General features: G+C 53.8%; 8 protein-coding genes across 8 annotated transcripts; 3 read left to right on the top strand and 5 right to left on the bottom strand.

Moving 5' to 3' along the window:
- Positions 1-714: 714 nt before the first annotated feature.
- Positions 715-2,035, top strand: BDZ83DRAFT_751884 (uncharacterized protein; the record flags this gene model as incomplete). The annotated part of the gene is made up of 2 exons (XM_060514113.1): positions 715-827; positions 919-2,035. The coding sequence occupies 2 exons, from the start codon at positions 715-717 to the stop codon at positions 2,033-2,035; spliced, it is 1,230 nt and encodes a 409-aa protein (XP_060365332.1).
- Positions 2,036-2,369: 334 nt separating this feature from the next.
- BDZ83DRAFT_576900 (uncharacterized protein) lies at positions 2,370-3,056 on the bottom strand (the record flags this gene model as incomplete). Its single annotated transcript, XM_060504963.1, has 2 exons — positions 2,370-2,822; positions 2,964-3,056. The coding sequence occupies 2 exons, from the start codon at positions 3,054-3,056 to the stop codon at positions 2,370-2,372; spliced, it is 546 nt and encodes a 181-aa protein (XP_060365331.1).
- An 800-nt stretch (positions 3,057-3,856) lies between these two features.
- Positions 3,857-5,011, top strand: BDZ83DRAFT_576954 (P-loop containing nucleoside triphosphate hydrolase protein; the record flags this gene model as incomplete). The annotated part of the gene is made up of 5 exons (XM_060504968.1): positions 3,857-3,922; positions 3,998-4,124; positions 4,190-4,309; positions 4,366-4,590; positions 4,656-5,011. The coding sequence occupies 5 exons, from the start codon at positions 3,857-3,859 to the stop codon at positions 5,009-5,011; spliced, it is 894 nt and encodes a 297-aa protein (XP_060365330.1).
- Positions 5,012-5,196: 185 nt separating this feature from the next.
- On the bottom strand, positions 5,197-6,450 carry BDZ83DRAFT_309546 (uncharacterized protein). Its single transcript, XM_060502302.1, has 3 exons — positions 6,305-6,450; positions 5,509-6,244; positions 5,197-5,454 (listed from the first exon to the last, which is right to left on the bottom strand). The coding sequence occupies exons 1-3, from the start codon at positions 6,356-6,358 to the stop codon at positions 5,369-5,371; spliced, it is 876 nt and encodes a 291-aa protein (XP_060365329.1). The 5' UTR covers positions 6,359-6,450; the 3' UTR covers positions 5,197-5,368.
- Positions 6,451-7,489: 1,039 nt separating this feature from the next.
- Positions 7,490-9,367, top strand: BDZ83DRAFT_550345 (uncharacterized protein; the record flags this gene model as incomplete). Its single annotated transcript, XM_060503483.1, has 1 exon — positions 7,490-9,367. A coding segment is annotated over one exon (1,878 nt), but the record flags the coding sequence as incomplete, so codon positions are not given.
- A 1,239-nt stretch (positions 9,368-10,606) lies between these two features.
- On the bottom strand, positions 10,607-11,678 carry BDZ83DRAFT_751879 (mitochondrial 2-oxoglutarate/malate carrier protein; the record flags this gene model as incomplete). The annotated part of the gene is made up of 2 exons (XM_060514112.1): positions 10,607-10,655; positions 10,735-11,678. The coding sequence occupies 2 exons, from the start codon at positions 11,676-11,678 to the stop codon at positions 10,607-10,609; spliced, it is 993 nt and encodes a 330-aa protein (XP_060365327.1).
- Positions 11,679-19,908: 8,230 nt separating this feature from the next.
- Positions 19,909-21,910, bottom strand: BDZ83DRAFT_792176 (uncharacterized protein; the record flags this gene model as incomplete). Its single annotated transcript, XM_060515750.1, has 3 exons — positions 19,909-21,047; positions 21,549-21,658; positions 21,726-21,910. The coding sequence occupies 3 exons, from the start codon at positions 21,908-21,910 to the stop codon at positions 19,909-19,911; spliced, it is 1,434 nt and encodes a 477-aa protein (XP_060365326.1).
- Positions 21,911-23,041: 1,131 nt separating this feature from the next.
- On the bottom strand, positions 23,042-27,242 carry BDZ83DRAFT_751877 (PAB-dependent poly(A)-specific ribonuclease subunit PAN2; the record flags this gene model as incomplete). Its single annotated transcript, XM_060514111.1, has 12 exons — positions 23,042-23,888; positions 23,941-24,154; positions 24,203-24,605; positions 24,764-24,880; positions 24,930-25,069; positions 25,120-25,370; positions 25,421-25,846; positions 25,909-26,495; positions 26,546-26,672; positions 26,727-26,902; positions 26,957-27,064; positions 27,222-27,242. 12 exons carry the CDS (start codon positions 27,240-27,242, stop codon positions 23,042-23,044), a joined length of 3,417 nt encoding a protein of 1,138 aa, XP_060365325.1.
- Between the last annotated feature and the right edge of the window lie 229 nt (positions 27,243-27,471).

Here is a 27,471-nt window from a genome sequence, read left to right as displayed (position 1 = left end):
ATGGGTGATACCTCCACAGAGATGAGACCAGATATGGGATGGGGTCTGCTCTGTTTCGTAGGATGATGATGGCGAAAAGCCCACCTACGTAGTTCTCAAAATGAAGTAAAAGAGACAACCAACCGGCCTATGCATATGGTGACTGTAATAATATGCATCGTTACCACAGCGCAACACGCCCAGCAGTAATGGCGGGTTTTGTCTGAGGATATCTGCAGGGGTGTCAACGGTCGGTCAACGGTGCACACAGAAAACACCTACCAGAAGCGGTACGATGGATGCAAGGCCCATATTTGACAACTCCAACCAACAACTTCTAACCCAGCGACACCTCATGATTATGTGACCAGAGTCTGCAATCGAACATAAGCTGCCCGCACTAAGCTTTGATGTTACCGGCCTAATTGCCCGTCTAACCCCGCCGGGATTGAGCTAACCCTTCCGTTCCCTTGTGCTGCTGCGTCGTCTCATGTCCGTTGGCGGAACAGAGCCGGTGAGGAGAAACATCCCATGCCTTGCAACACCAGCCCCCAGATTGCTAATCAACTTTCCCCTGCATATGTATGTTGGTTCATCCATGACTTAGAAAGTCTGATCTTCACTCTCATAAATACTCGCATGAGCTATTCAAATATCAATTGACCTCAATTGACCGAGCTGTTGTAATCTGTAGTCACATACAAACCCCACTGCGCATATCTCACCTTCACCACCATGGCCTCCGTGTTCGGCTTCCTACGCCGCAATTATTTCATCTTCAACCCGCCCGTCGCACCAAAGCAAGATGGCGCCATCCGCTTCGGCGTCCTGGGCGCAGCCAACATTGCGTAAGTATCATCTTTGGCTTTGTCTTTTTGTAAAAAGGAAACATTGCGAATTACCTTGTTATCGATAATGGGAAGCTAACCTCAGTTGTAGTCCAATGGCCCTCATCATACCGGCCAAAACTCACCCAGACGTCATAGTCCAATCCATTGCCGCCCGCGACCGTAAAAAGGCCGAGGTCTTTGCCCAGAAGCACGGAATCCCGGACGTGAAGGACTCGTACCAGGCCGTCATCGACGACCAGGAGCTCGACGCAATCTACGTCCCGCTGCCCAACGGCCTGCACTACGAGTGGGCCCTCAAGGCGCTGCAGGCGGGCAAGCACGTCTTGCTGGAGAAGCCGTCCGTCTCCAACGCCGAGGAGGCCGAGGCCCTGTTCCGGCTGCCGCTGCTCAAGGAGAAGGGAGCGCCGATCCTGCTGGAGGCGTTCCATTACCGATTCCAGCCGAGCTGGCAGTATTTCATGGGGCTCGTCGATAAGGAGAACGTCGAGCACGTGCATGCGCGGGCGTTTATCCCCTGGTTCGCGCTCGGGGACGATGACATTCGGTTCCAGTACGGTCTTGCCGGCGGCGGGCTGATGGATTTGGGGACGTATACCGTCTCGAGCATCCGGCAGACGTTTGGCGTCGAGCCCGAGGAGTGTCTGACGGCGAAATTCAAGACGATGCCGCCGCCCGAGGAGAGGGCGGATTACGCGTGGGACATCACGTGGCGGATGGCCAACGGCGGGACGGCGCACGCCGAGGGGGCGTTCCGGACGGGGACGTTGGGGATGGGTCTGCCGCGGCTGAGCGTCATCCACAAAGAAGTGAAGGTTGCCGACGACAAGTTACCCGCGGGCCAGGAGAAGACGCGGAAGCGGACGATTGAGTTTGCGAATTTCATGCTGGGCGGCATATGGCACCGCATCGACGTCGTGGACGAATTCGTCGTGAAGCGGACGGGCTCGGGCGAGGTGGTCAAGAAGTGGACGGAGAAGACGTCCAAGAAGGCGTATACATTTGACGAGGCCGGGCTGGCGGGCAACGGCGAGGAGTATTGGTTCACGTACCGGCATCAGCTGGAGCAGTTCGTCAACCGCGTCAGGGGCAGGGAGACGAGCGTTTGGGTTGATGGGGAGGATAGTATTAGTCAGATGAGGATGATTGACATGGCCTATGAGAAGGCTGGGTTGCCGCTTAGGAAGTCGACCGGTATTGAGATTTAGGAATTTCTGGGGGAGATGCGGTGCAACAGACCTCGTTAAACGTCCCGACTGGCTAAGCTGGTGGAAAGCAAGAACCCAATTCCTGGGTGGCATTATCCAGTTTGGGTTCAAGAAGCTGCTATCATAGGCTTCAGCGTGATGGCTGCTGCAAGGTGATTTTGGAAATCGATGATTGCATTTTTGCTCCAACGTTGAAGAACCTGTGCAAACCCAGTTCCTGGATGGGGTTGGCACGGTTTGGCTCGCCGTCTACCCCGTCGAGGCCTTCAAACACATACAACCCACAACAACCCTCTCTCCTTTCTCCTCTCTCGTTGAGGTGAAGATACCAAACTCAACCACGTCCAAACCCGCCCTTGGCAACCTCAATAAACTCCTCCTTACTAACCCACCCCTTGCCCGAGATATCCGCCATGTCGATCATCCTCCTCATATCCGCCTCGCTCAGCGTAGAATTGACCTCGCCGCACACCGCTCTCAAGCTCTCGAGCGTGACCCGCCCCGTGCCGCGGGGGTCAAACATCTTCCACGCATCCTCGGCCTCCTCCTGCGGGTCGCGGCGCATCAGCAGCCACGCCGCGATGGCGGAGAAGTGCTCCTGCGGCATGCGCAGGCGGGACGGGCTGCAGGGGCCCCGCGAGGGGTCGTGGTCGTGCGGCGGGACGCCGTGGGCCAGGAGGAGGGCGTAGGTCTCTGTACGGGCCAGGTCGAAGCCGATGGCGCGGAGGGCAAAGGGCCACTCGCGCGCGTTGAGGGAACCGAGGCCTTGTTGGTCGACGACTTCCCACTTAGTGAGGGGTGTGTGTGTCAGTGATGTTTGCTCGTAGGATGAGAGGGAAAAGGCAGAGAAGAGCAGGTGATACTTCGACTCTCGGTTTATATACGAGAGCATGATGAAGTGATGATGCTAGGTAATACAAGGACTTACAGCTTCTCTGATGTTTTGCTGCCAGTCGGAGGGTAGGGCGGCCAGGTCGCGACGACCTTGCGCCATGTCGAACATTGCCGATGGGGTAGACATCGCGTCGTTTGTGTGTGATGTGTTTCTTTTCCCCTTCTCCTTGAAATGGGCCTTGGTGTTTCGGTTATCTCAGATACAGGTGAGTCTCGATGCTTCCCTGCAGCGGCTCCTAGCTTCACGAGGTAAGGCAGGCGCAAAGAAAACGAGAGTGAGTGCCAACGAGCAGAATCGATGAAAACAAAAAACGTGGAATATCAAAGGGGTATCAGAAATATGAAACTTGAAGGCGAGAACTGGAGGAGGATGTCACTGTGAGCTTTCATATGTGAGATCTCATGCTTAGCGGGTGGTGGGGCTCGACTTTTGGAACGAGAGCTTTCAGTAAGTGAGATGTCGCGTCTGCAGCTCTGTTTCCTCTCATCGCGAATTCGACCGCGATGAAAAAGGTACGTATACGAGCCATGGAGAAGGTTCGGTGGGGTCGTCTACACCAGATCACGTGACGTTCCCGACTCTTCGATGAGGAAATGTCAAACCAATGGGTCATGCATTGTTCGGTCTTTCTTGACGGACTAAAGATGCTTTGTGTAAGGTAGTCAAGTTATCGAAGACACGATGAGTAGCATTGTTCTGATGTGCTGCCGCCTCAGGCAGGGCCATTGCAAGTCAACGAAGCTGAACCACCTCTCAGCCGAAGATACTCCGCAAACAGATCCAGTCTACGTAGAGCCAATCAATTACATCCTCTCATCACCACCCCCGATGCATTGTCTGTCTCCAGGGTCAATTCCATTGCATTGTGCATTGCATCTCTCTATGACGTTCAAGGTAATTGTGTATCGCCTGTCAAAGACCGCACAATGAGGCCAACACTATTCCGTCCGTTTCAGTCGACTCTTCGAGTCCTGGGCCATGAAAACCCCTTGGTATAACGCACGCTTCCCTCTTACTCTCCATCTCATGCATCACCTCATATTCAGACTTACTAACATGACCTACAGGGCCTGCCGAAATCCGGCACACCGCCCAACTGGCCTAGGAAGCCCGTGAAGAGGAAGATTACCGGCGTACAGAAAATTATTGCAGTTTCTTCCGCCAAGGGTGGCGTTGGCAAGAGTACAGTTGCAGGTAGGTCACGCAGCTCCAAATCAAAAATGTTTGCAAAGAGGCACAGTAGTAATCAATATTTATAGCAAATCTATCATTGGCCTTTGCACGACTAGGCTACAGGGCCGGTATCCTGGACACCGATATCTTTGGCCCTTCTATTCCTACACTCTTCAACCTCTCCGGAGAGCCGAGGCTCTCAGAAAGTAGGAATCCCAGACCTCATTGACCATTGCAGCTCGCCAGCTAACACTATCGTCAGACAACCAGTTGATCCCAATGACTAATTACGGCGTAAAGACCATGTCCATGGGCTACCTTGTGCCAGAGGATAACGCGGTGGTATGGCGAGGCCCCATGGTGATGAAGGCTATTCAGCAGCTACTTCACGAAGTCGACTGGGGTGGGTTGGATGTTCTTGTGCTCGACCTACCTCCAGGCACGGGCGATACGCAGCTCACCATTACACAGCAGATCATACTTGATGGTAAGTCATGTTTGAACGTCGCAACACTAGGCACATGATTGCCGGCCACCGCTTACAAAAGCCAGGGTCCATCATTGTCACCACACCCCATACACTCGCAGTCAAAGACGCGGTCAAGGGCGTCAACATGTTCAATAAGGTCAATACCAACATTTTGGGCTTGGTGCAAAACATGTCACTCTTCAACTGTCCACACTGCAATGGCGACACACACGTTTTTGGGTCCAACGAGAGAGTCGAGCGCATGTGCAGAGAGCACAAGATCGACTTCCTAGGCGACATCCCCCTGCACCCATCCATCGGCGATGATGCGGATCTGGGCAAGCCCACCGTTGTATCGGAGCCGTCGAGTGCCAGGGCGGAAATCTTCCTCAAGATTGCTAAGGACATTGCCCCAAAGATTGACCTCCGCTCACCGTAGCTCGCCAATGACATGTGACGGCCAGTAAGCGACGTATTCTAAGGCCGGAATGAGAGTGTAGGATATCCTGTATAGCCAGATGTTTAGTCAAGGTGGCCATGAAGCTGGGGAAGTTGGGCATCTCATGTATTTGTATCAAGGACCCCTCCGCGCTTGATGCGCAGAGTCCAGGTGAAATCATAATCCCATGGTCGCCTGGAGTAAGTAAAACACATGTGTACAAACCGTTAGCCTATGTAACGCGGAAACAAGACACTTTACCATGAAGAGAATGAGAGTGCCAAATCACCCATGAACGCCAATGCCTTGAACCTCCTTCCCTTAAGATCCTCCCGCTTCCCTATGCCCTAGTAGCAGTTAGTCGAGCTCATCGTTTTGTTGATAAACGTGTCGACTGCGAGCAGTGTCTTTCCGCATAGCTTGGCCAGAACCTGTGAAACCAACTGTGATTGAGTTAGCATCATCCTCACTTTTGTGGTTTGGCGAGAGCAACGTACCTCGGCCGCCAACGCCGTCGGGTGTGCGGAACATGCTGTCCTTCTTATGCTTTCCGAACTTGGACTTCGAGTTGAACTCTTGCCACTTGGATTTGCCCTTTTCCAATTCTTTCGTGGCTTTGATCTTCTTGGCTTTGGGTGGCTTTGCGGCGCCATCGGCAGCATTCTTCTCGGCTTCAATCTTGGCTTGTTGCTCCGGGTACAGGCTAGCTGCTGCGGATGTAACGACACCATTCGAGGGGCCCGGCGGACGTGCGGTCTGTTGTGCGGTGCTAGATGCGGGAGCTGGTGCTCCGTCAGCCTTGCGTTTGTTGGACATGGGGCGGATGTCCTTGGCCCGCAGTGTTTCCGTGTTGTCATAGCTCTTGAACTTGACAATGTAGACGGGATCTGTTGAGGAGCCGGTGATGGATGTGATTCGGGCAGGATAGAAGCCTCTGTCCCCCGATGCCCATTTCGCCATGACAGTGTCATTCACCGAGTACGTGACGGGTGGTTCCTCCTTCTCTTCGGGGGCGGGTGCAGCCTTCTTGAAAGCTGGGTGGTTCTCCTTGGACCACTTCTCGGGCTCCGGCGGGCTGGGGGCTTTCTGGGGGACGGGCTTGGGCGCCTGCTTCGGCTGCAGCTCAGCAAGAGACTCGTTTAGGAGGGAAATCATGTCATTCAACTCCGCCTGAAGATTCTTGAGTTCGGCATTTTCGGGATCATCTTTGAGGCCGGCGAGAACAACATCGAGCTGTTGAGGCTAAGTTAGCGAAGAACATATATGATGTCTGAACGTCGAGGTGTTGCGTACCTGCTCTTGATACTGTTGGCGATCCTCCTCCAAAGCTGCAATTTGGCCCGACATGATGGCGGCTGCAGAAACGGTCTATTGCTGGTTGGAATTCTTGAACGGGCGTCAGGTGCCGGGTGTTGGGTTTATTCAATGTACAGTCGGACGCGACTGAAGATGTTTCAGTGTTGAATCGCTGTGATGTTGCGGATGTAGGTAGAATGAAGCATGCGCCTGGTTGATCTGTGACGAACTGGGGATGGCGTCCATTTGCGGAAAGAGGCTTATCCGACAGAGTCACGTGGAGATAATGGGGAATTCTGGGAGAACCAACTGCATCGGATTCCAGCTACCTAGGTATTGGCCAATCACAGAGTGCCTGATTCGTGCAGCCGCCCCAGACCCCAGTGTGGGATTTTTTAGGAATCGTGGAATGCAGGGGTGGCAATGGGAAGCGGTTGAAGTCGGGTCCAGGCGCACCGAAAGGCTAAAAGCAGCACGCACAGGTGCTGACGATGGACGTTAGCGGGCGTGGCATGCCGAGAATGGTCCTGAATGGCGCCGGAGCCAGCGGTGGAGAGGGAATCGTGGGTGCCTCCCATGGTCTCGGGTACCTTGTCTAAGGTAATTTAGCCAAAGGGTACCTTAGACAAATGAACGGGAACTTCGACCTGGCCCTTTTCCTCTTTCTTCATTCTCTTTCCCATTCTACGCTACTTACCTTACTCACTTATTTCTCCTCGCAGCTTGGAAAGAACAGCGCAGCATCTTTCAATCTCTCCTCTCCAGAACGCAGATACCCGAACGCCCGCTATACCTCGACTACGAGACGACTCCCTCCACAGTTGTCATCCCCTTTACTGCGCAATTGCTCGCCGCAATCGGCCCCCAACTGGGCGCACCTTGTCCATCCCGCGCCCTCTCCCAGAGTTCCAGTGCTCTCCCTCCCTGTAGTTTTCGACGCATTACCTCATTGAAACAGCAACGCGGGCAGCCACCACCGCAATCCATCGGTCCTCCGAACGCCCACGCAACGTACCGCTACGCACCGCACCGCACCCGCGCATCAGAGAACAAGCATTGCTACCACCCCCAAAAACCTGTCGACACCCATGACATTGTACCTTGGCTGCAACGACACATCATAGTACCTATTCGTCAAGTACCGGTATCCCCCAGGGGGTCAAATAAGCAACCATGGTCCGAGACAGAGACAGAGACAGAGAAGGTGATGAATCTTCGGCGCCCAGCCAATCAAGACGCCCTCCTCTCAATCATCAGGAGAGCGATTCGACAAACAGCGACCAGGCTCACCGAGACCACCATCATCAGCACCGCTCGAAATCCCAAAAGCACGTTGTCGGCGGCGGTCGCCTACATGCACGCGTTCCTTCCTCCAAAGCACTACACAAACACCATGGCTCGACAGCCTCAAAACTGAACAATCACCGCCGACAAGCATCCCCTTCGCCTGATCGAAATCGCGCCTCCGCAGCTGGCCATCGACGGGTCCAATCTGAAGCGAAACTCTCCCGCGACAGCTCCTCCGCGAACCTCAGCAAAACCGCCTCCGCGACGAGCTTACGGAGGAACAAATCCCACGGCGAAGTCAACAAGCCCGCAAAGATCAAGTCGGTGGAGAAACTCAAGAGAACCAGCTCGAATCCGGCTGTGAACAAGGTCAAGTTGCAAAAGTCACAGGTACACTTCGACTTGGGGAACGACGGCCAAGACGACGAATGGGTTGACGCCAGCACATCCGCTTCACCATATCTATCAAGACGAGGATCGCTCGCCAGCACACAAGCCTCTGCGAAGCCAGACGACGGTAGCAGCAGCGCGAATAACTCTGCCAGCAATTCTGCCGGCAACTCTGCGACCAACTCCAGAGCAGAAACTCCCGCGGCGCAATCATCACCCCTGGTCCCAGCGACACCCGACCGCGAGACCGTACAGCACAAGGCATATTTGACCTCTAGATTACTTCAGCGCACCCCTTCCCACGGCGCACCTCCCAAGATGACGGCAGACACAGTATCCGTCTCACGGCGAGGCCATTCCTCATCCCCCGACTCCATCGGCCGCGGCTCGACCCTAGGCGACTCGCACAATGTCAGCACCTTACCGGGTAGCGCTGGCGACGAGCTTATTTCGAGATTCGTCAACGCAGGGAGCTCCGGCGCGGCGCGCGAAGGATCTTTCTACCAGCTCCCAACGCCCGGGCCAGCGAGCTTACGGTCTGAGGAAAACCCCTCTCGAGGGCGGCCGCAGTCCTCGGGGTCCGGACGCCAAGGAAGACATCGCGATCTGCCATTATCAGACGACGAAGACGGAGACAGCGCTCTCGAGACTCGCAAAATCCGCGATACCACCGACGGCACAGCGCTCGCGCCGCGGTCAGGAAGGCGCTTCGCCCCGCCCGCCGAAAAGTCGCGAACGCAGCAGAAGCTCAATCTGCAGCGCGCCAGCTCTGTCATCGAGCCGGGCCAGGCGGTTGGAGGAGGCGTGGGCGCAGTGGGCGCGAGTCCCCTGGTCGGCATTGGCGGGCCGGGCTATGACGGCGGCGCGAGCCGCGACCCACGCGTCGCGAAGCAGCTGGAACGTACAGGGATGGAGTACCTCAGCGTTCGCCGCTTCCAGAACCCCGTGGTGCGATCGCTAGATCGCCTCGCGCAGGTGAACCGCGCCAACAAGACGCAGCGGATACCGCGCAACGGGACCGCCAACGGCAATGGCAAGGCCGCGTCGGTACGGGGAGGCGTCACGCCGGGAGGGCAACATATGCGTAACTCGAGCCTGAACGAGGCGGCTCTGGCTGCAGCATCGGGCGGCACCGGCAACGGCACCGGCTCCGCCCGGAGACCCGTCACCCCGCGCGCTTATTCCATTCGGACCAATGGGGCTGGGTCGAGCTACGAGGCCGACGGCGACGACCATCAGAGCAGCCGGGCCCTTCACGAGGGAAACGGCGTCCAGGGCCTCAGCGGGTCGAGCCTGGTGGGTGGAGAGGAAGACGAGGGTATCACGGCGATCCTCCGCAACTTGTGGGAGAAGAATCCGGACCTCAGTGCCAGCCAGGAGTAGGTTGACCGAGCTGGCTACGTGGATCTGGATCTCATCCCGTTTGAATCGTGAACCCTAAGGAGACGAAGTCATCATACACCCAACGTTTATAAGCAAGCCGGGTAACGATCGGGAGCGAAGCAAGGGAGGGTGCGTGTTTTAACAACGGATACGGCGTATTACAAATGAGGTCTTCAACGGGCCTGGACGGGACATGGACGGGAGGAATATAGTGATGGGATGGCCCCGCCCGGTTTGGGTGATTCTTTGAAAAAAAGCATCAGGCGGCTGGGGCTGGCTGCCAATTCAGTCTCTGATATCTAGGGTTTGGTTTGGCTCTTCTTTGCAGATAAAACGGGCAGGCGAAATGGGAAATGGCGGTATACACACAAAGACTTTAATAATTCACCTCGCTCTGGTTTTCAGAGACAATCAAAATGTTCCCCTCAGGGATTTGTCAAGGGTTCATATTGAACTCTAGGAAGGGTAATTGATTCACATGCATCCTTCAACGGCCGTACATTTTTAGCTTGTATCCCAGACATGAGCGTTGAGTTGGGCAAAAGCCAGGTGAGATACATGCACACACCTCAACTGGTGAGCTCGGTGAAACCCAGTGGACCAAGGAGACTCTGCACACCTCGACCTCTACTGGGAGTCTGGGACTCACTCTACAGGTACAGGTAGGTAGGTAGGTCAGCTTAGATAACCAGGTGCCTCTGACCATTCGCTCAGACCAAAATCTCACCAAAGGCATGCCACTGGCTCACACAGACAATGTTGAGGAACACACGAACACAATCATTGGCACTCAACCCCCACCCGCTCCCAAAAAAAGAAAAAGGTTTCACATGCGCAGGCACACACATGCAGATACACCAAGAGACACGCAAACATGGCTAAATTCTTCTCCATTCAATCCCCTAAAAAGCGTGGGGGGTCATACGCCCGTCAATGCCCTCTCGACGGCTAGACGGGGGCTATGTACGTCTGTATGCCTCTCTTTCGTCTCGTTTCCTTGTCCAAACCATTGATATAAACCCAAAACGCAATACCATTTACCTCCTAGGAAATTCAACTAGCAATAACACCGAGAGCGCCGGGTCATTAAGAATGACTAATCAGAATGCGATGCCCAATTGGCTCGGAGAGGAAGCTATGCTCTACTACACTCCAGCCACAAGAAATATTCGAGACGACTGAAACCTTGAGGGCGCCGGCGATTGAATGAGAGTCGTGTTCGTGTTATTCGCATTCCGTCTATTTGGTGATGAAGCCAAGGTAGTCGGCAACGATGAGTGTTACCATTCTGTTGGAAACGCACTATTGTTAGCATACAAACCAGGTACTTAAAACACGGGCATACGGGGTTGAGATGGTCCACTTACGCATGGGGAGCAATGCGGACGTAGTAAGTACCGAAACCACGGTAGAAGCGCATCACGCCCTCCTGCTTAGCCACCTTTGCAAAGCAGTCGGCCATTGACTTGTACGGAAGCTTGCCATCGGGTCCCTTGGACTGCTTCTGCAGGCGGGTCTTGACGAAGTCGAAGGGCAAAGAGAAGAAACTGGCGAAGAATCCGGCAATGGCGCTGGCAGTGAGAGTCTGAACTTGAGAGGACAGCTGTGTGTTCTGCTTGAGCTGCACCTTGGCCTCGCTGAAGAAGGCAAGCTGACCAAAGTTGAGGGCCATAGCACGGACGACCGTGGGGGCGGCACCGGCCCAGAGAGCGGCGACACCTTCAGACTTCGCAATGCTTGAGAGAGCGTCGATGACACTCTTGTAGTTCTTGCGCTCAGCAAGCGGCTTCAGTCCGTCACTCTGCATGCGGATGAGGGCAAGGTCGGCAGGATTCCCAATCATGGCGGCAAGACCTCCGGCTGCGAGACCTGCGGTGGCACGTTCCTTGAAGCCAATGGCGTTTCCTTGCTCTTTGGCGCGTTGGCCGAGCTTGCCCATGAAGGTGTCAAAGAAGCCCAAGCGGGCCGTTGTGTAGACAGCTTGGCGCAGGAGACCGGCCGACAGACCGGTGTAGAGGTCGAGGGCCTTTCCGCTAGCAAGAATTTCCCGGGTGACCGACAATGGTGTAGGCTTGGGTCCTCCGGCAACACCCTCGCCAGCGAGCTGGATGCGGACCTTGATCATGTCGACGGGTTGAATGACAGAGGTGGCTACCATGCCGCTGATACCGCCATTGATGAAGGGCAACGCTGCCCTCATGACAGGAGTGTGAAGAAAGTCATTGGCGACAGCGGCACCGTCTCCCTTCAGAACTTCCGAGGTGCGAGTTCGTGCGGCCTCAGCTGCCTGCTTGATGGATGAAGAGCTCATAATGGTGGGTGTGTAAGTAGGACTGAATCACAGTATGTTCAAGTATCCAACTCGGTGTAAGTTGGTGAGGTTGTCGAGAATAATAGCTGCCTGAGTAGGCAGTCGAAGAGCTAGGTTGATAGGTAGGGAAGCTGTCAAAGAGAAGAAGAGAGGACACTAGTTAGCCAACGTTCGATCCAAGAGGTTTCACAGGTAGCTTTATAGTATGAAAGAGCTCCCTCGTTCTTCCGTGCCTGTCAAATACCAATGTTAAGACAACCCCCCGGTCAGTTTGAACGAGGACCAGATCCGGTGGGGGTCCAACAAAAGCATGAGACGGGACGCAAAGACGCAATTCCACAATTGGGCTATGGCAAGTCCCACATGCAGGAAACGGGCGCACGTTGGACAGGGTATGCAGATGAGTGGTGTAGTGCAAGTGCGTAGGCTTCGGCGTAGAGTAGATGCAGAACGAGACAAGGGCTGGGCATCCGGCGGAACTAGAGGCAGTGACCGAGGTGACGGTCCCCGGGTCTCATCGGCCTGGAAGTGAGGCGGTGGGGGCGGGGGTATGTCATCGGAAAAGATAGGGACGGGGGGTAGCTCCGGGTGGATGCAGCCGTGGTTAAGGTGTTCCGCTTCCCATGTAAGTGGAAGAGAGGTTCAACGACGGTGAGTGGGAAGAGGAGGGTGTTCCGCACTAGGCCGGAGATGATTTGGACCAGTGAAGGGGGGGAGACGGAGGAGAGTAAGACGCAAGGCAAGGTGGGTTTGGTGTAAGGCGGAATGAGGTGGATCGCAAATGAAAGGTGCCGGCTTGGGCTGGAGCTGGAGCTAGTAGAGCTTCGAGCTGGAGAGGTGCAAGGGTCTCGGCCTTGCACACTATGCAGAGCCAGGTAGGGTAGATTGGTAGAAGAATGCCGGGTCGTCTGCAAAGAGCAAAGCCGCAGCGGGGGTGGGGTTGAGGGGGATGAGAGAGAAGAGAGATGGGATTAGCTCAAACGCCCTTGTTGAACGCCTCGCGTCCCCAATGAAAGCTTTCGAGACACATTGAGAGAAGACCGACGTTGGCTCGATTAATTTGACTTACACAGAGAAGAGATGTCTTGTTGGATGGGTTGGTTATCGTACAGCTAATGGTTTGACGTTTTGCAGTCGATACAGGGTATAAGAGCGCCGAATAAGCGTCGCAATGACTCTGCACAAAGACCAGTGTTTGATTCGAGGTCGCGTGCTGCCGTTGGGGAAATGCTGAAGTACTAAGAGGAGAGGAGGGCGGGGTTGGGTTTATGGCTTGCTTTGGGGTCAGAGGGGAGAGGGTGAAGGTCGAGAGAAAGACGAGTCGGACGAGCGAACAAATAAGCAAGTTGTAGCAAGAGAGAGGTAGACGGTAAGGTAGTCCCAAAGCTTGTGAAGATGCGGTGGCCCGTAGGGTAGAGACGAGTCCAAGTAATAACTTCTTTGCTCGTGGATGGATGGTTTCCTTCGGGACTTGACGGTAGCTAAGGTGCTTCAAGATGTCAGGTGCTTCTCGGGACGATCAACGTTCGGCAGTAGCTGCTCCCAGCTGGGCTAGTAGAGGAAGGCGGATTGGAAGCCGTTGATCGATTCCAGCAGTAGCCTTGCTTCTGTGTGTTGTTTGGAGGAGGACCGAGGCTTCCCACTTGATCGAGATGTGTGTAGGTAGGTAGCTTTAACGTCTCAAACGGGACGGATGGATGGACGAGAGCGATGAGTGCAGTACCTTGGTACGGAACAGACAAAAAAGTATGGATGGAGTAAGAGATGGGCATCTCGTGCGGAGTCGAGGCCGTGGTGTCGATATATTTATGAGGGAGACACATGCCTTGTGCCACTTACCGTGGCTGATCCTGGTGTCCGAGACGGCATGGAGGAGAGAGATACTTGGTGTTGATGACCAGACAAGTACCTCTCTACCCAGTACATGGAAGGCATTGTTGGTATGCCAGTTCACACACACAGGGTCACAGTCAAAGTCGGTCGGTCGGTCAGTCGACCATTGGACTACGAGGTATTAGCCAGCAGAGACAGAGAGACATGCCAGCCCCCCTCCTCAAGCTCCAAAGACGAGAGGTACACTACGACTAAAAGCTTCCCACCCTCCCATCCAAGCGGCGTTGTCCCTGGCTGGGGGAGGTAACGCGCCAATGAGGATTTGGGGATTTCACCAACGGGAGGCCGTGGTTGCGAAGCCAGGCGCATTGTCTGTCGCGTCTGTCTGGTGCCGTCCGGATGCGGGGTTGAATGGTTTCGGCACACCTCATCCATCAACGTGTCGGAGGCAATGAGGGGGGGTGGCTGGCCCGTTCTTGTTCAAGTACAGTGTAGTCGTATCTAGAGTGCTAGGGAGCTGGATGGATGGGATGGGATGGGATGGGATGGGACAGGTTACAGGGCGGAATGGATGGATACCTGGGGAATCGCTCGAATCTCGGGAACATCCTTCGACCTGCCTTGGTCTGCAGCAAAGTGGAAGCTGGGTACTCTGAATGGAGGTAATCGGGACGACATGCACATCAGTGGATGTTTGATGTAGAGGGGAACATTGAGATGTCCGACATTGGAAACGTCACCGTGGGCGCCATCAGGAGAGGAAATCTCCTGACAATCTGAGCAGATTGAAGCGGAACGAACGACTGCGACAGCGAGCTGCTCAAGGCAGGCGGCGGCTATGTTTGCGCCGTGGGAGAATGCAACCCCTTGCGCAGTCGAGTCTTCTTGGACCGTGTCTGTCTTTCTGCGAGTTGTGACATGCCTTGCCTTGCTTGCTTGAAGTAATACCTATTGGCGGTAGAGACCGGGTGAGACGGTGCCTGGCTTCGCCTGGGCTTGGATGACGGCACGACAGTAATGAAACGGGTGTCGATCATTGGCTGACCTCGGGCTGTTAGGCTGGCGGGGGTTTGCCAGTGTGACTGAGGTGAATTGGATAGCAGCAGCCATGTCGGAGACGTTAGGTACTCAGGCGGTGACAGAGAAGGCTGGTCGCTCCTTTCAAGATGGCTTGAATTGCTCCGCGTCAACACGGACAAGGAAAACGCCGCGGATGAAGAAGAGATGGATGGCTGATGGAGGCGTGCGAATAATGTAGCGCGAAGTGGTCAAGCGCTTGCTCGAGCGGAGAATGAAAGCGGTGGAAGAAACAAGGCAGATGGGAATCGATTTGGATGGATTGCCATGCTCTTCGTTGTCGTCTTCTGTGTTGATACCGTTCCCTGTCTTTGGTATGGATTTATTTTAGCATCCAGACATGACAGGACAGCTCCCTTGCTCCTTGGCTTGCTCGTTTGGCTTTCCCTTCGTCCTCCCGAGGGCAGACGAGAAAGCCCCGACGATGCCGATGAAGCCGTTGCATTTGGTCGAGGTACTTGATCAAAGTTGGGGTAAAGGTCACTCGCCATCGCATCGAGCTGTGTATTCCAAAAGAGCATAGGGAATACTCATACTGTAAGAAGACGTCTGGCAGATGGGATGGATTTGCAGAGAGCACTGCTCTCGTCTGGGACTGGCCTGCGAACTGCTTGCTGCCACCTGCTGCAGGAATGCGGGGTAGTGGATATGCACGGACCATAAAGCGCTCCATGGGCGAAGAGACCCAGTTAATCCGCTTATGTAATGGTACACGTGCCGAGTATCGATAAGAGCTTCCATTGTGCTTGGGTCACTAAATGACCTCCTGCTCTGCTTGCAAGAGACCTTGGGCAAGCAGTCACCTTCTCATCCTAAGAAGGAATAGTCATGGTTCCCTTTATATCACTCACAAAGTCAGTCTATCTTGCCTCATACTTATCTCCCTAGAAATGAAGCTGGAGAGGAAGCAGAGCATCAAACTTGGGCCTTGGGGTGACGTAGCTAGTTTCGCTCCCCTGTGCTTGCCAAACAAGCGCACTTGGCGCCTGGATTCTCGTGTGAGGAGAGCTGTCCCAACTCCCGCGAATGATAATAATTCCAGCTCTCAAGACTGGCTGAGCTCGAATAGCCTCTATGCCGGCCCCGTATCTCATGCACCATACTATCCACTCGGGTCATCTTATTTCGTCACAGCTTGACAGAGCATCATGATTGGTTTCACACCTCTGCCACTTACCCTCGACTCACCTTGCCTCACCGAAACGACGTCCAAGTGCCACGCGCCCCGTCGGATCCGTCCGTTGGGGCCACGCCGGCTCCCCTTCAGCCCGCCATGTCTCACCGAGAGGCATCTTGTTGGAATTGGGGAATTGGGAACTATTGAGCTCGCTCAAGATATTGGACTTGTTGTCTCTCTGGCAGTCAGAGTACGGACTACCACTATTAGTGCTAACTTTGATAAGCTGCTTCCACCTCAAAGACCTTATTCCCGTATCATCTCCCACGCTTCTCAGCTCGAGCTCGAGCTCAAACGGAAGACATGTGAAGCTGTTGAGCCACCGCAGCCCTGCACCATCCATCCAATTTGGTCCCCAACGAAGTGGGATCGTCCGCAACGGCGAGCCACCCTCGGTCCTCAACCGCTGGAAGATACGGACGACGCAGCCATACCAACGCCTTGGGCCAGCCATCCCTTGCAATCTGGCAAAACCTCCAAACTCTATCCTGTCCATCCACGATAATTCGGCTATGGCTGGCCAACAAGTTTGAACGAAATGTGCCAATGCCGCAACGGAAAGTCGCGGTTCAAGACATTAGGCAAGATCCCCCTCCGAACAAACACGAATCAGATTTCATTGTTTGAGTGAAAACACCGCAAAAAGCCTCTTTTGCTTGGCTCATATCGGCGTCTTCAACATTTTCGCCGTAAAAGCGAAGACGCGAGCGAGATAGCTTCACATTCTCACTTGCGTATCCTTGGTCTTTCTAGGGTCTAATTTGGCAAGCAGACGCCCGTGCACCACTTTGCTGTTATTCCCGAAAGCTCGGTAACCTGCCACGGCACTGGTGGAAAAACCACCGATCCCTTGCGCTCTTGCTCTCTGCTCGCACTTCCTCTTTGCTCGTTACCAGCAATTCCACGATCCATCCATTTGCCGGAAATTCGTCCCGAGTGAATCCGAGCTCACCATCCCCGGTCCGGAAACGCCAAACGGCATCTCTCTCGATGCTTCAATCTGCTTCTTCCAAAAAAGAATCAAACCAATAACATGGAATATGCACCTCGGCCTTCTATTCCCTACGGCGGAAATGTCAGGAACCTCAGGTACCGCCCCGTCTTCCCAACCGAGCAAACATCCTAGCGCTCACTTCCATGCGCGGTCCCTCCATCCCGCGGGATGACGCTTGTCCGTCCCAAGAAGAAGTGAAATGGGGATGCACGATATGACCCCATCCACCGGGCGTGGTTCCGATGCTGCTGACCGCTTGCTTGTCTATTCGTACATCATACACTACACAATCTGTCTCGGACCCCTGGTTTGACAAGATTGAACTTGCATATTTGATGAGCCGCACTACGTATCCGTACACCGATAGCACGAAGCATCCCAAAAGAGATCTTCCGTATTCCGGCTACTCGACCCTGAGAAGCCGGGATGGCACTTCAGCTCGGTTATCGCAGAGCTCACATTCATGGACTAACAGAGTCGCAGTATCGTTAACCAGCCCCCTAGTAAATCATCTTCTTGGAAACGTGGGATGACTGACTGGCCGCCCAGATCAGGCATCACCACCAATAACACCCAAGATGGACTTCGTCTCCTCCCTTGTTTGCTGTTCAACTTGGACCAGTCACCATGGTGCTCACAATCTCGCAATCTCACCCAATCGATTGACCCCACCCCCATCACAACCCGGCCGCTCCCGCACCTTTCATACCCTTAAGCCGAAAACCCTCGCTCATCTTCATCATCTCGGCTTGAGACTTCAGAATCCATCCGTGATCCAGGCCCCAAAGAGATGCGGGCTTTTCCAGACCCGGAATGGGCTCCCCCGGAAAGAAGAGTAGAGGGCCTCAAAGGTGAATAGACCATGGCCTAGCCCGAGCCTCATCATCCAGCGGTTCTTGGCTCGGCTATGCTGCGATGCCATCGCCTCTTGCGGCTCGCTTCGCCATCACTGGGAGGCTAGGAGGCAGCCCGGGATGGTCATGTTGATGTTGAGGTATTTCCGCCTTTTACGGCAACTTGGCTCGGCAAAGTGTCGATTAGACCTTATGACAACATTTGATGGCCAAGGCCGATTTTGCGCCTTCATTACATCATATCTTTGACTTTGCCTACTTGATTGTACTACTCTAGTGTGAGAAATCTCCGAATGGCTGCACATTAGTGATATTCCGTATTTAATGAAGAGCTTGGAGTGCCGTGTATTACATCATCACCCACACCATTCTGTCTCGATAGTGGTGCAATTGGGTGTCCAGTAATGTACCTTCACTATTGAAAGCTCCGGTCTCACAATGTTAGTTATACCATGAACGGTGCAGAGCAGGTCTCAAGGAACCGCTGAGGTATCCCAAGCACTAGGTACAATCATATAAGTCGGCGTTCATAGAACATGGGGCCCAATCGAGGAGGCACAGCATGACGCTGTCGTTCACAATGTCTAAGAAAGCACTCAAACAGACACCTTTGGACGCTCACATGCTCTGTGTAGATATTGTCCTTGGTCTCCCATAGTGCCATACCGCTGTCCGTGGAAATACAAGCAAGGGCTATCTGGCGAGGTTCTACACAACGAATGTAACACCACCAGCGAATTACATACACATCATACAGGGGAACTCCTTTGCAACCGCAGTACGCAGTCTCAGTCTCAGATCTTCACGGATCACCTTCAGGTAACCAAAACTTGGAGAGAGGGCGCTCGGGATGTCATCGTGAACTAGCAGTGGTCTCCAGAATTGCAGCTGACGAGCACCTGGAACACCTCATCTCATCTCGAACTCGCTCGTTTCCACGCCGTAATGGACACCAGATCCCACACCACGCTAGTATGTCTCCATGTGTCGTGGACCTCATCGTCACCTGCCTTCGACTCTGGTGGCGCGTACAGCGCTGTTCGCCCGTGATTCTACGACGAGATCCAAGGTCTTGACAACGCCGATGATGCGATCCGACAAAAGCAGCTTGCAGAGTTAGTGAGGAAAGACTTCTCTAGTTGATAAGAAGTTACTCAAAATCTTCATTCCGCCCGAGAGTAACCATACTACTTTGCTATTACTCCTCAGGCTTGAGACCTGTATTCATACTTCTAGACGCAGTGAAGACAGGTCGCTTCACTGTTGTTGTCAAAAGGCACAGTTACGGACTGTAGCAGACTGCAGTTTCAAGCATCAAGTTGGCACCTCCACGTCTGACTAGATCACGCTACGAGAGCAGCTTGGGTGGTACAGTGCAACAGGGGCAGGCAGATGAAAGGTAATAGCGGCCAGCATAGAAGTCACTCCAGCACTGAGCAGGGTATCTGCCACGAGCCTTGATTGGTACAGGTCAAGATATCAAATGAATGCCTTAGACCGATGGCGACGAATAGATATCGTTTCCTATGGACATGTCGATTACATTAGACAATAATATCAAGACAGGATGAAAGGGTGTGCTTACATTTTGCGTTTGGCTCTTGCCACAAAAAGTGTTGAGTTTAACTAGAAGTCAGCTGAAGTTACAAAAACAGAAAGGGATGAATGACTTGCCATGTTGTTCAACCTTGTTTTGACGAGTACCACGGTACCTATCAAAGATTGTTAAGAGGTAGTCAAAACTCATAGGGACAAAGAAGGACCAAAGGCTTACTTACCATGACAACCATGATTACTCTACTGATTCCGGCAGATCGTGTCTGAATGAGGGGATATTAGTTGAAGCAAATGGAAATAGAGAAGAGAGGGAAGCTTACCATGATGTCGAGTTGTATGGTTAGATCTAGATTTGCATACTCAGAGTTAGCGGACTGAGACAGTTCAGTGGTGGAAGGGGGAGACTTACAGATATCGCTGACATATTCTATGTAGCAAGCATATTGAAATATATAGTAGATAAATAGATGAGATGGAAGTTAGATCATGAGAGCGGGAGTACAATGACCCTCCCGAACGAGGGACCTATCGAAGTTAGCTGACCAAAAGGGGGGGGGGGGCGAACGAGAGTGGAGGAGTGAGCAAAAACAGAAACCAAAACAAGCACATAACAAGATCCCTCAACGGCTCCTAGAGCCAAAAGGGAAAGGGCAACACAACATAACAAACCAATGCCAGGTCCAAGGCCAGTAACCAAGACCAGTAACCAAGAAGAAGGAGCCAAAAAGGACCTAAGGCCTAAGACCTAACTCGAGGAACGCGGCGGTTGATCTTAAGGGTGACTGCCTTCATGCCCTTGGGCTGGGTCGTGATCATGGACGTGACTAGGTCAAACTCAGGCTCGGGCACAGGAACAGGCACAGGCACGGGTGAACGAGGACCATAAAGCTCCAGCAAGGAAGAGATCGATCCAGATTCCTCGGCAGAACCAGAGGAGCCGGGGGACCCAAAAAAGCTGGAAGTACCGAAAGATCCGGTAGATCCGGGGGACGCACAGTACCCAGAGGAGCCACCAGATCCAGAGGAGCCAGTGGAACCAGAGGAGTCAGTGGAACCAGAGGAACCATGAGAGCCGGAAGAACCAGACGATCCAGATGATCCACGGGAACCAGACGAGCCAACGGAATCAGATGAGCCAGCGGAACCAGAGGAAGAAGCGACAGGGGATCCAGAATACACAGGGGAGGCGGCCGGCGAATCCCACTCTGCCAGGGCTCCAGGGGGCTCAGGAGAGGCGACAGGGAAGGCGCCCTTGGTCCAGGAGTATTCCGAAACCCGATCCTCTTCCAAAGTCGAGTCCCAGTTGGAGATGGTGTGCGGCGTAGGCGAATCCGTGCTGTAGTCGTGAGAGGGCGCGTACCGCCTCTGGGGAGCAGGCCAATCCGACAAGAGAGCCCGGATCTGCGCAAACTTCGCCTTGGCCTCTGCGCTGAGCTCGCGGGCCCGGAGCCGTTGCCGCTCAACGCTGCGGTCGAGCGTATCCATCTCACGAGGAGGAGGAGTACAAGGCGGAGGCGTACAAGGCGGGTCAACCGGATCACGGAACAGCGAGCCAGACTCCTCAGCGGGGGCATCCACCGAAGGCGAGGAAGTCATAGGGGAAAGCGTCCAGGGCTCCGGAGTCCTTAGTATCCTTTGCTCTGGGGTCCTTGGCTCCGGGGTCCTGGGAGCAGGAATAGCAACAGGGGCAGGTCGACGCTTAGCGGTGTAAGCGCGGGCCAGGTTGATTTGCCGGTCGGCAAAGGCCATCAACTGTTCAAAGTCAGAAGGAGGTCGGATGGGCGAAACCAAAGGACGGGTTGGCGAAGCCAGAACAGGGTCAGCGGCGTCGTCCACAAACGGATCCTCCAGGTTGGAAACGGAAACCGAACCAGATCCTGGAGAACCAGATGAAGCAGAGCGAACCGAAGACGAAGGGCTGACCCGGGGAACAGACTCAAAGTAATGGGACATACTGAGAGTGAAGGCACGCGGGGACAAACGGGGAGGAGTGCAAACAGGGCCAGCAGGCTCCGTAACCACAGTTCCAACCGAAGGAGAGGAAGACCTGACCAAAGACGGGGAACCTTCCAGAGGCAGAGGACCAACCCGGGACTCAGGACCTAAGTAATGGGACATACTCAGGGTGAAGCCATGCGGGGACCGACCGGGAGGAGTGCAAACAGGTCCAACAGGAGCCGTAAACGCAGAACCAACCGATGGCGAAGGAGACCTGACCAAAGGAGAGCCGACCGAAGAAGGACTGAGCCGGGATTCCGGCCCTAAGTAATGGGACATACTCAGGGTCCATCCATGCGGAGGCCCACGGGGAGGAGGAGTGGTTACGTGCACAACAGGCTCCGTAAACAGAGAGCAAAAGCCCCCAGAAGAGGACTTACCAAGAGAGGACGACACCGTGATCGAGGGCCGGGTAGCTCCAGTCTGGGGTTGACGAGGAGACGAGCTACGGGCAAGCATCGCGGGGGGTGTCGGGGTACCGATGTACCGGCTAGAGAAGACTGGTTAGCTATCAAAAAGACAAAAGACCCAGTGAGGCTGAAGATGAGAATAGTTACAGGATCGGGCGGACAGCGCTGGTGACGGCGGCTGCGAGAAGGCGGGGGACGCGGCGGAGGAAGGAACCGAGCGAGGCCACGAGGGTGCTGGCGTTAACGGGGGCAGGGACTTGAACCCTGGACTGCGGACCGGTCTCAGACGGGCGGGCGGCAGCCGAAGCAGGCGAGAAGCAGAAAGAAGTCATCGTAGCAAAGCTAGAGCATCAAACGATCAAACCGTGAAGAGGAAAGGAAGATGGAGGTTTGGGGGCGGTTCGAGGAGGAGAGGTAGAAGTAGACGGACAGTGCACCCAGATCAGTAACACCTGATTGGCCGAACTAGCTCACCCTCTGAGGGGGTGGTTGCAAAAACGACCCGTAGGGCTGAAAGCTAGGACCAATGTGGTGTAGCGTCTGTACTCAGGTGCCCGCTAGGCCCAGTTGGGATGGCGCGTCTGGACTGTCCGATGGAAGGAAAATGGTATAATAGATGGGATAACGGAGGCGCAATTCAATATGAAGAGATGAAAACCATACCAATATGTTTATCATGTCTATTTGAAGCTATGTGCAAGTTTTCCTGATGAAAAAGGTCTGTTGTGGCGAGAAATACCGCGTCAAGGGTGGAATTGGCGGTTGTAAGTCGAGAGGACGTTGAGAGCCGGCTGAGAATCGTCAATTCCTGGCTTCTGGCATCGAATGATCGCCGCGCAGATGAGGTACCGTCGTAAAAAAAGAGTCAGAAGATGGGGCAGGTCTATTGGGACATTTTGATGGCTGGATATGCTCGCGCAATGCTGTGCGGTTGAGGTAGCCGAAGGAATACGTCGGATTCGGCCCCGGGATGCCATCCTTCGTCGGGAGAAATCATCGCGGCATATCACAGCGCGCATCGAGGTGCACACAAAATTAGTTCCAAAGTACTCTCAAGACTGCCAAGTTCCTTGCGATGTAATTTGAGCTCATTCTCTTACGCCGCGGCAGCGTGGTTGCTCATCGTAGCGGCGACGCCTTCCCCAGTCTTAAGATCGAGCCTGCCGCCTACCTCGTCCAGGAACAGCGCGTAGCTCCTCTGGCTTCAAGCCCTGTAAAGTTGGTCCTCGATTCTCTGTCAAGAAAGAGCCGTCACCTGAAATCAGCGAACCATAGTCTGCGGCACAAGATTGACGAGCATCGGCAGAACCACCGCTAGACAGCAACGAGGACCACAATCAACGGGACGATCATCAGTAAGAAGATTCGCTGTTCTATTGATACTGCTGTCTAACAAAGTTGAAATAAGCGTCTTCTGAACAAGCTCTGCCACCGAATGAGCCCTCAGCGTTGTTTTGACCCGCTCACCGAAGAGGTGAACCCTTTCCTGGTGTCCAAGTTGAGCCCGCCCCGAAGCCGCCACTTGATGTTCCACCTCCCGGAGCCCCCGGCGTAGAGGGTGCATCGTTGGGTAAGGGAGGAGGCGTATCTGTTCTTTGGACATCAGCGGCCTGTCCGCTCCTAGCAGGTGGCCGGAAGTTGACGTCTCGCCCGCCTCGATAGATGTCTTGAAGCATCGGTTCCAGGATACCTGCATCTTCGAACTCCAAATACTTCCGGTATAGCTTCAAAGCTGTCCGAGCATCCTCGATCGAGTCGTGAGTCTCCAGCTGGATATCTTCCTTCAGCAAGTACCAAGCCAAGAAAGCCAGCGAGAGCTTCCGTAGGCGAGACTTCAAGAAGAACAGATCGATCGTGTCGATGACCTGGGACTTCGGTATGTGTATATTGATTACTCTGAAATCCTGTTTAAGACCATGGCCGAGGAACTTGCAGCCCAGGTTCAGCAGGATCCAAAGCTTCTTGTAGGCAACCTTCAGCGGCACAAGATTGTGCTTGGAAATACGGGGATCCAGATCATCGTGAGTTATACCCGAGTACGATGTCAGGTAATCAACGATGGGCTCTCTAATCGAGATGTAGTCGTCGATGAACGGCAGTCCTTCGTCCTCTCCTTGCCCCCGGACGACGGAAGCTCTGGCTAGGGCGTACACGATCGGCCGAATTGTCTCTCTTTCGCCGTCGGAGTTCATCTCGATTTCAGGCTGACGGACGGCGACGAATTCCGTGTCTAAAGCGACAATGCTCTCTGGCCCGGGTCTTTCACTCGCCGAATCGAGCGCTCGGTACGTCTTTCCGTCGTTATGAGGACTTGATGGGTCAGCAGGCTACCTATGACGGCACATACAGGAAGGGAACCAACTTGTTATCTTCGTAAAGGAGGGAAGTATCAATGTTCTTCTTCCAGTCCATATCGATCTTGTTATTTGCCTCCTTGATTTGGAAAGCAATTACCGAGGGTGTCTTCCACGGCGGGTGGAACGAAAGAGCTTCCTCGGTGCTCACAGACCGAACTAGGAAGTCATTGAACAAATGCCATTGACTTGTAGCCGGGGCGGTTGGCTGCGAATGGGCAACTTGGACTTATCAGCATCGCCACTCCATAAGCAACAAGGATAACGTACCGTTGGCCATTGCGACCAGATGAGGTTTTTGACCCGGACCTGGGTCAATATTCATTGCCATGCCTACTAGCGAATACACCGTTATATTATGGATACCGCGCTGTAGGTGAAGCTTTAGATCCTCTCCCTCATAACAGAAGAACTGGCCGTGGTCTACTATAACGCCAATTTCTTCCGGAAGGAATCCGGGTGTCGACCAATAACGCCTTTGCTCCGAGTTTCCGATTGCTGTGTTCAGCATGAAGACGGCGGGGATATTGTGGATGGTCTTGCGAGTTGCGATAGTCTGGTATCGCTGGCACCGACCACACCAACCCTTTGACGTTGTTTCCCTCTCAACACTTGACTTCAGGATTTGTGAAAACGTCACTTTCGGCGCTTTCTGACCCCGGCTAACGTTCTTCTGCGAGCAATTAGCGCTTGAACAGGAAGGGAGAACCTCGGCCGAAAATCGGGAGGCGAAGCAGTTGGCGAAGCTGGCCATACGCGAGTCACGGCATCCGAAGACGACAACCAACACATTTGAGAACACGAACGAAGATCACAGTAGCTTGGACTTACCCCTGTCCCTGTTGTTTGCGGGTACATCAGATCGTTGACAAAATTCGATCCAGGACGAGTATATTCGAATCTGCAGTTGATACACCGAATCGAACTCGTTGCGGAAGTTGTGAGCATCTAGAGACGGTCAGCTACTGCAACATTTTCTAGCTTGCATTTGACGAACCTGCTCCATCATGTTCGAGCCAGGCGGCATAGAACGATAATCCAGCACAATCTTCTCCAAAAGGAACCTCGTCAGTCCCTGTAGCATCACCGTCAAGGTAGAGCCATTCGATTCTTCTTCAAGGAGGCCAAGGTTGGCGGCTACGAAACAGTCAATACTCGCCGCAGACACAGGGAATTAAATCACAGACATTGGGGGTGGTGGCTGAGTGTCTTCAGCATGTTGGTTGCTTGACAGATTGAACCTTCGGCCTTTTGGAGCATGTCGAACAAGAAACCCAATTCGCACAACAGACAAGTATCGGTAACACACGCAGTGGCCGCGTGTTGGAGAGCCATGTTTCGAATAAGAGGCGTAAAGTTCATGACCTGCAGCAAAGAGTTGGCGTATGAGTTTGCGATATGGATCTCGAGTCCAGAGTATTGCGTTCTGTTGTAGAACCTGGACAAGGTTAGCAAGCCAACCCGTTTCAGTGCGATAAGCTGACATACCCAAAGTCAAAGTCGTCAACACCAAACTTGCTGTACTTGATCTCAACATTACGGTACATCGGGTGACACTCTTGTTTGGTAGGGTCGATTTCCATTTGCATCAGAGAGTGGGCAACGTCGTCAGCCTTTTCGTCGCTGCTTGCATTGCCGACTGTAGCCATGGCAAACTCTCTAGCTTTCTCGCTGAGAAACTTTGGCGCAAGGATTCCCGAAGCGTTTCCTCTGTCCAAGTTCCGAGTATCTTCAACTTGGTTCCTTCGGAGGCCCCGTGTATTTCGTCCATAGTGGCCAAATTCGGACTGTTTGAGGCCCGCAACAAACTGTGACTCAAGTTTGGTCGGAGGAGCCCCAACATCAGAAAGAAGATCTGGCCAGGCGGACGACAGCGCCTCCCGATAATGTGGCATGCCAATAGAGTTGAGAGGTCTTGTACTAGGTTAGTCATCGTGGCAGATGTCACAAATCGAGCACAGACAGGCGTTACTAACGTATCGGCAGTCCACTCTATCGTAGGTAGAGGCTCTTCCGGAGTTGCGAACTCAGTTTGAGAGGCAAAATCCACGAAGCGGAGTTTCGAAGGGGAGCCCCAGATGTGAATGTTATGATCCGCATCTACCAGAGCCACGGCTTCGCCGGATGGCGCGATTTCGAACATGGTCAGGTAGTTCATCGTGTTAGTTTGCCGCACATTGCTAGTGTTTGGGTTCATCAGGTCAACAACGTGCATCTGGCCACTTGTGGACATGACAATACTAGTCGTCGACATTCTTGGGTGCATTCTGACAAAGGCAGCTCCAGCAGGAAACGGAATCGGCGACATGGACGACATTTTCTTGATATCAAACACATTCAAGAACGGGTCAAGCATGTAATCTCGTCCCTGCCGCAGTGAATAGCCGCAAGTGACGATGAAGTCATGCTGAGCATCCATATCGCTGATCAAGGCGGAGTGGGCGTTCCAGCTCTTAACGACGGAGAAGTTGGCCGCGTCGATCAGGTTGACTGTGCCGGCCTCTGTGGCGGCGCAGATGTATCTGCTTTTCTTCATAACCTTATATGAATACGCGGTCGGAACCTGGGTTCATCAGCAAGGCGTCCTCATCATAATACCGCCATCGAACGGACCTGCTTGACCACCTCTCCCTTAGCGAGGTCGATCACAAACATGGTGTCCTGGAACCCAGCAACTAGAATTTCAGACGTCCCTTTGGACGTAAAGCTCATGCATCGTAAGTCTTTCATATCATCGTGTCTGCGTTTATGCTGTCAGGCAGAATTCTAATGGGTCAGGTTTATGCTCCCGCACCTTATATGCCATATCGGAGGGCCTTTCCGCGAAGCCATGTGAATGTCTCGAGATCCTAGCACCACGACACCCTTGTCATTGACGAGTATTTGTCTAACCGGGCCGTCGGATGAGGTATGGGCCTTGAAGGACGTATAGCGCTGGAGCTCGCTGCGGTAGAACGACGTGACGCGGCCCTAGAACATGATCAGTCTTTGTCGTCGGTAAAACTCGAATCAAATAGCTCGTACATAGTCGTTTCCGGTCCACAACAGCTCTTGAGCCGTGTCAAAGGTCATGGTCGACACGGGCGTCGCCGCGGCGTGGATGCCCGGAGGCGGAAAGGGGATGCGAGCGACCTATCAGCCATGAAATCGGTTAGTTCAAGGTATGGCTACCAGAGGAGACGCGCGACATTCGCAAGCTAAGCTAGGGAGAAGACGAGAAGAAGTGCGAGGCTTGCGACGAAGGTGCGTCGCAAAGGGTACTGAGGGGTGACGATGAGCTTCAACGTACCTCGTCCCAGTCTCCGTCCATTTTGGTCTGCGTTTCCTTGCCCAAATGACCATAGTAATGGGAACGGAAGAAACGACGTCAAAGGATGGGCGACAGACAGGTCGCAGTCGATTGGTCCAGGACAACAAATATTGGGCACAAAAAAAAGAGCAGAGCACCTCACTGAACTCAGATCGCGACGACGCCGGAGCTTCGCGCAGCTTGAGCCTTGGGGCAAGCGGGCAGAGACAAGGTGTCGCGCGCCCGAAAG

The sequence above is a fragment of the Colletotrichum acutatum genome (assembly GCF_030867785.1).
Source record: "Colletotrichum acutatum strain CBS 112980 chromosome Unknown BDZ83scaffold_43, whole genome shotgun sequence".
Classification (NCBI taxonomy): domain Eukaryota; kingdom Fungi; phylum Ascomycota; class Sordariomycetes; order Glomerellales; family Glomerellaceae; genus Colletotrichum; species Colletotrichum acutatum.
This window is presented reverse-complemented; position numbering and strand designations above follow the sequence as displayed.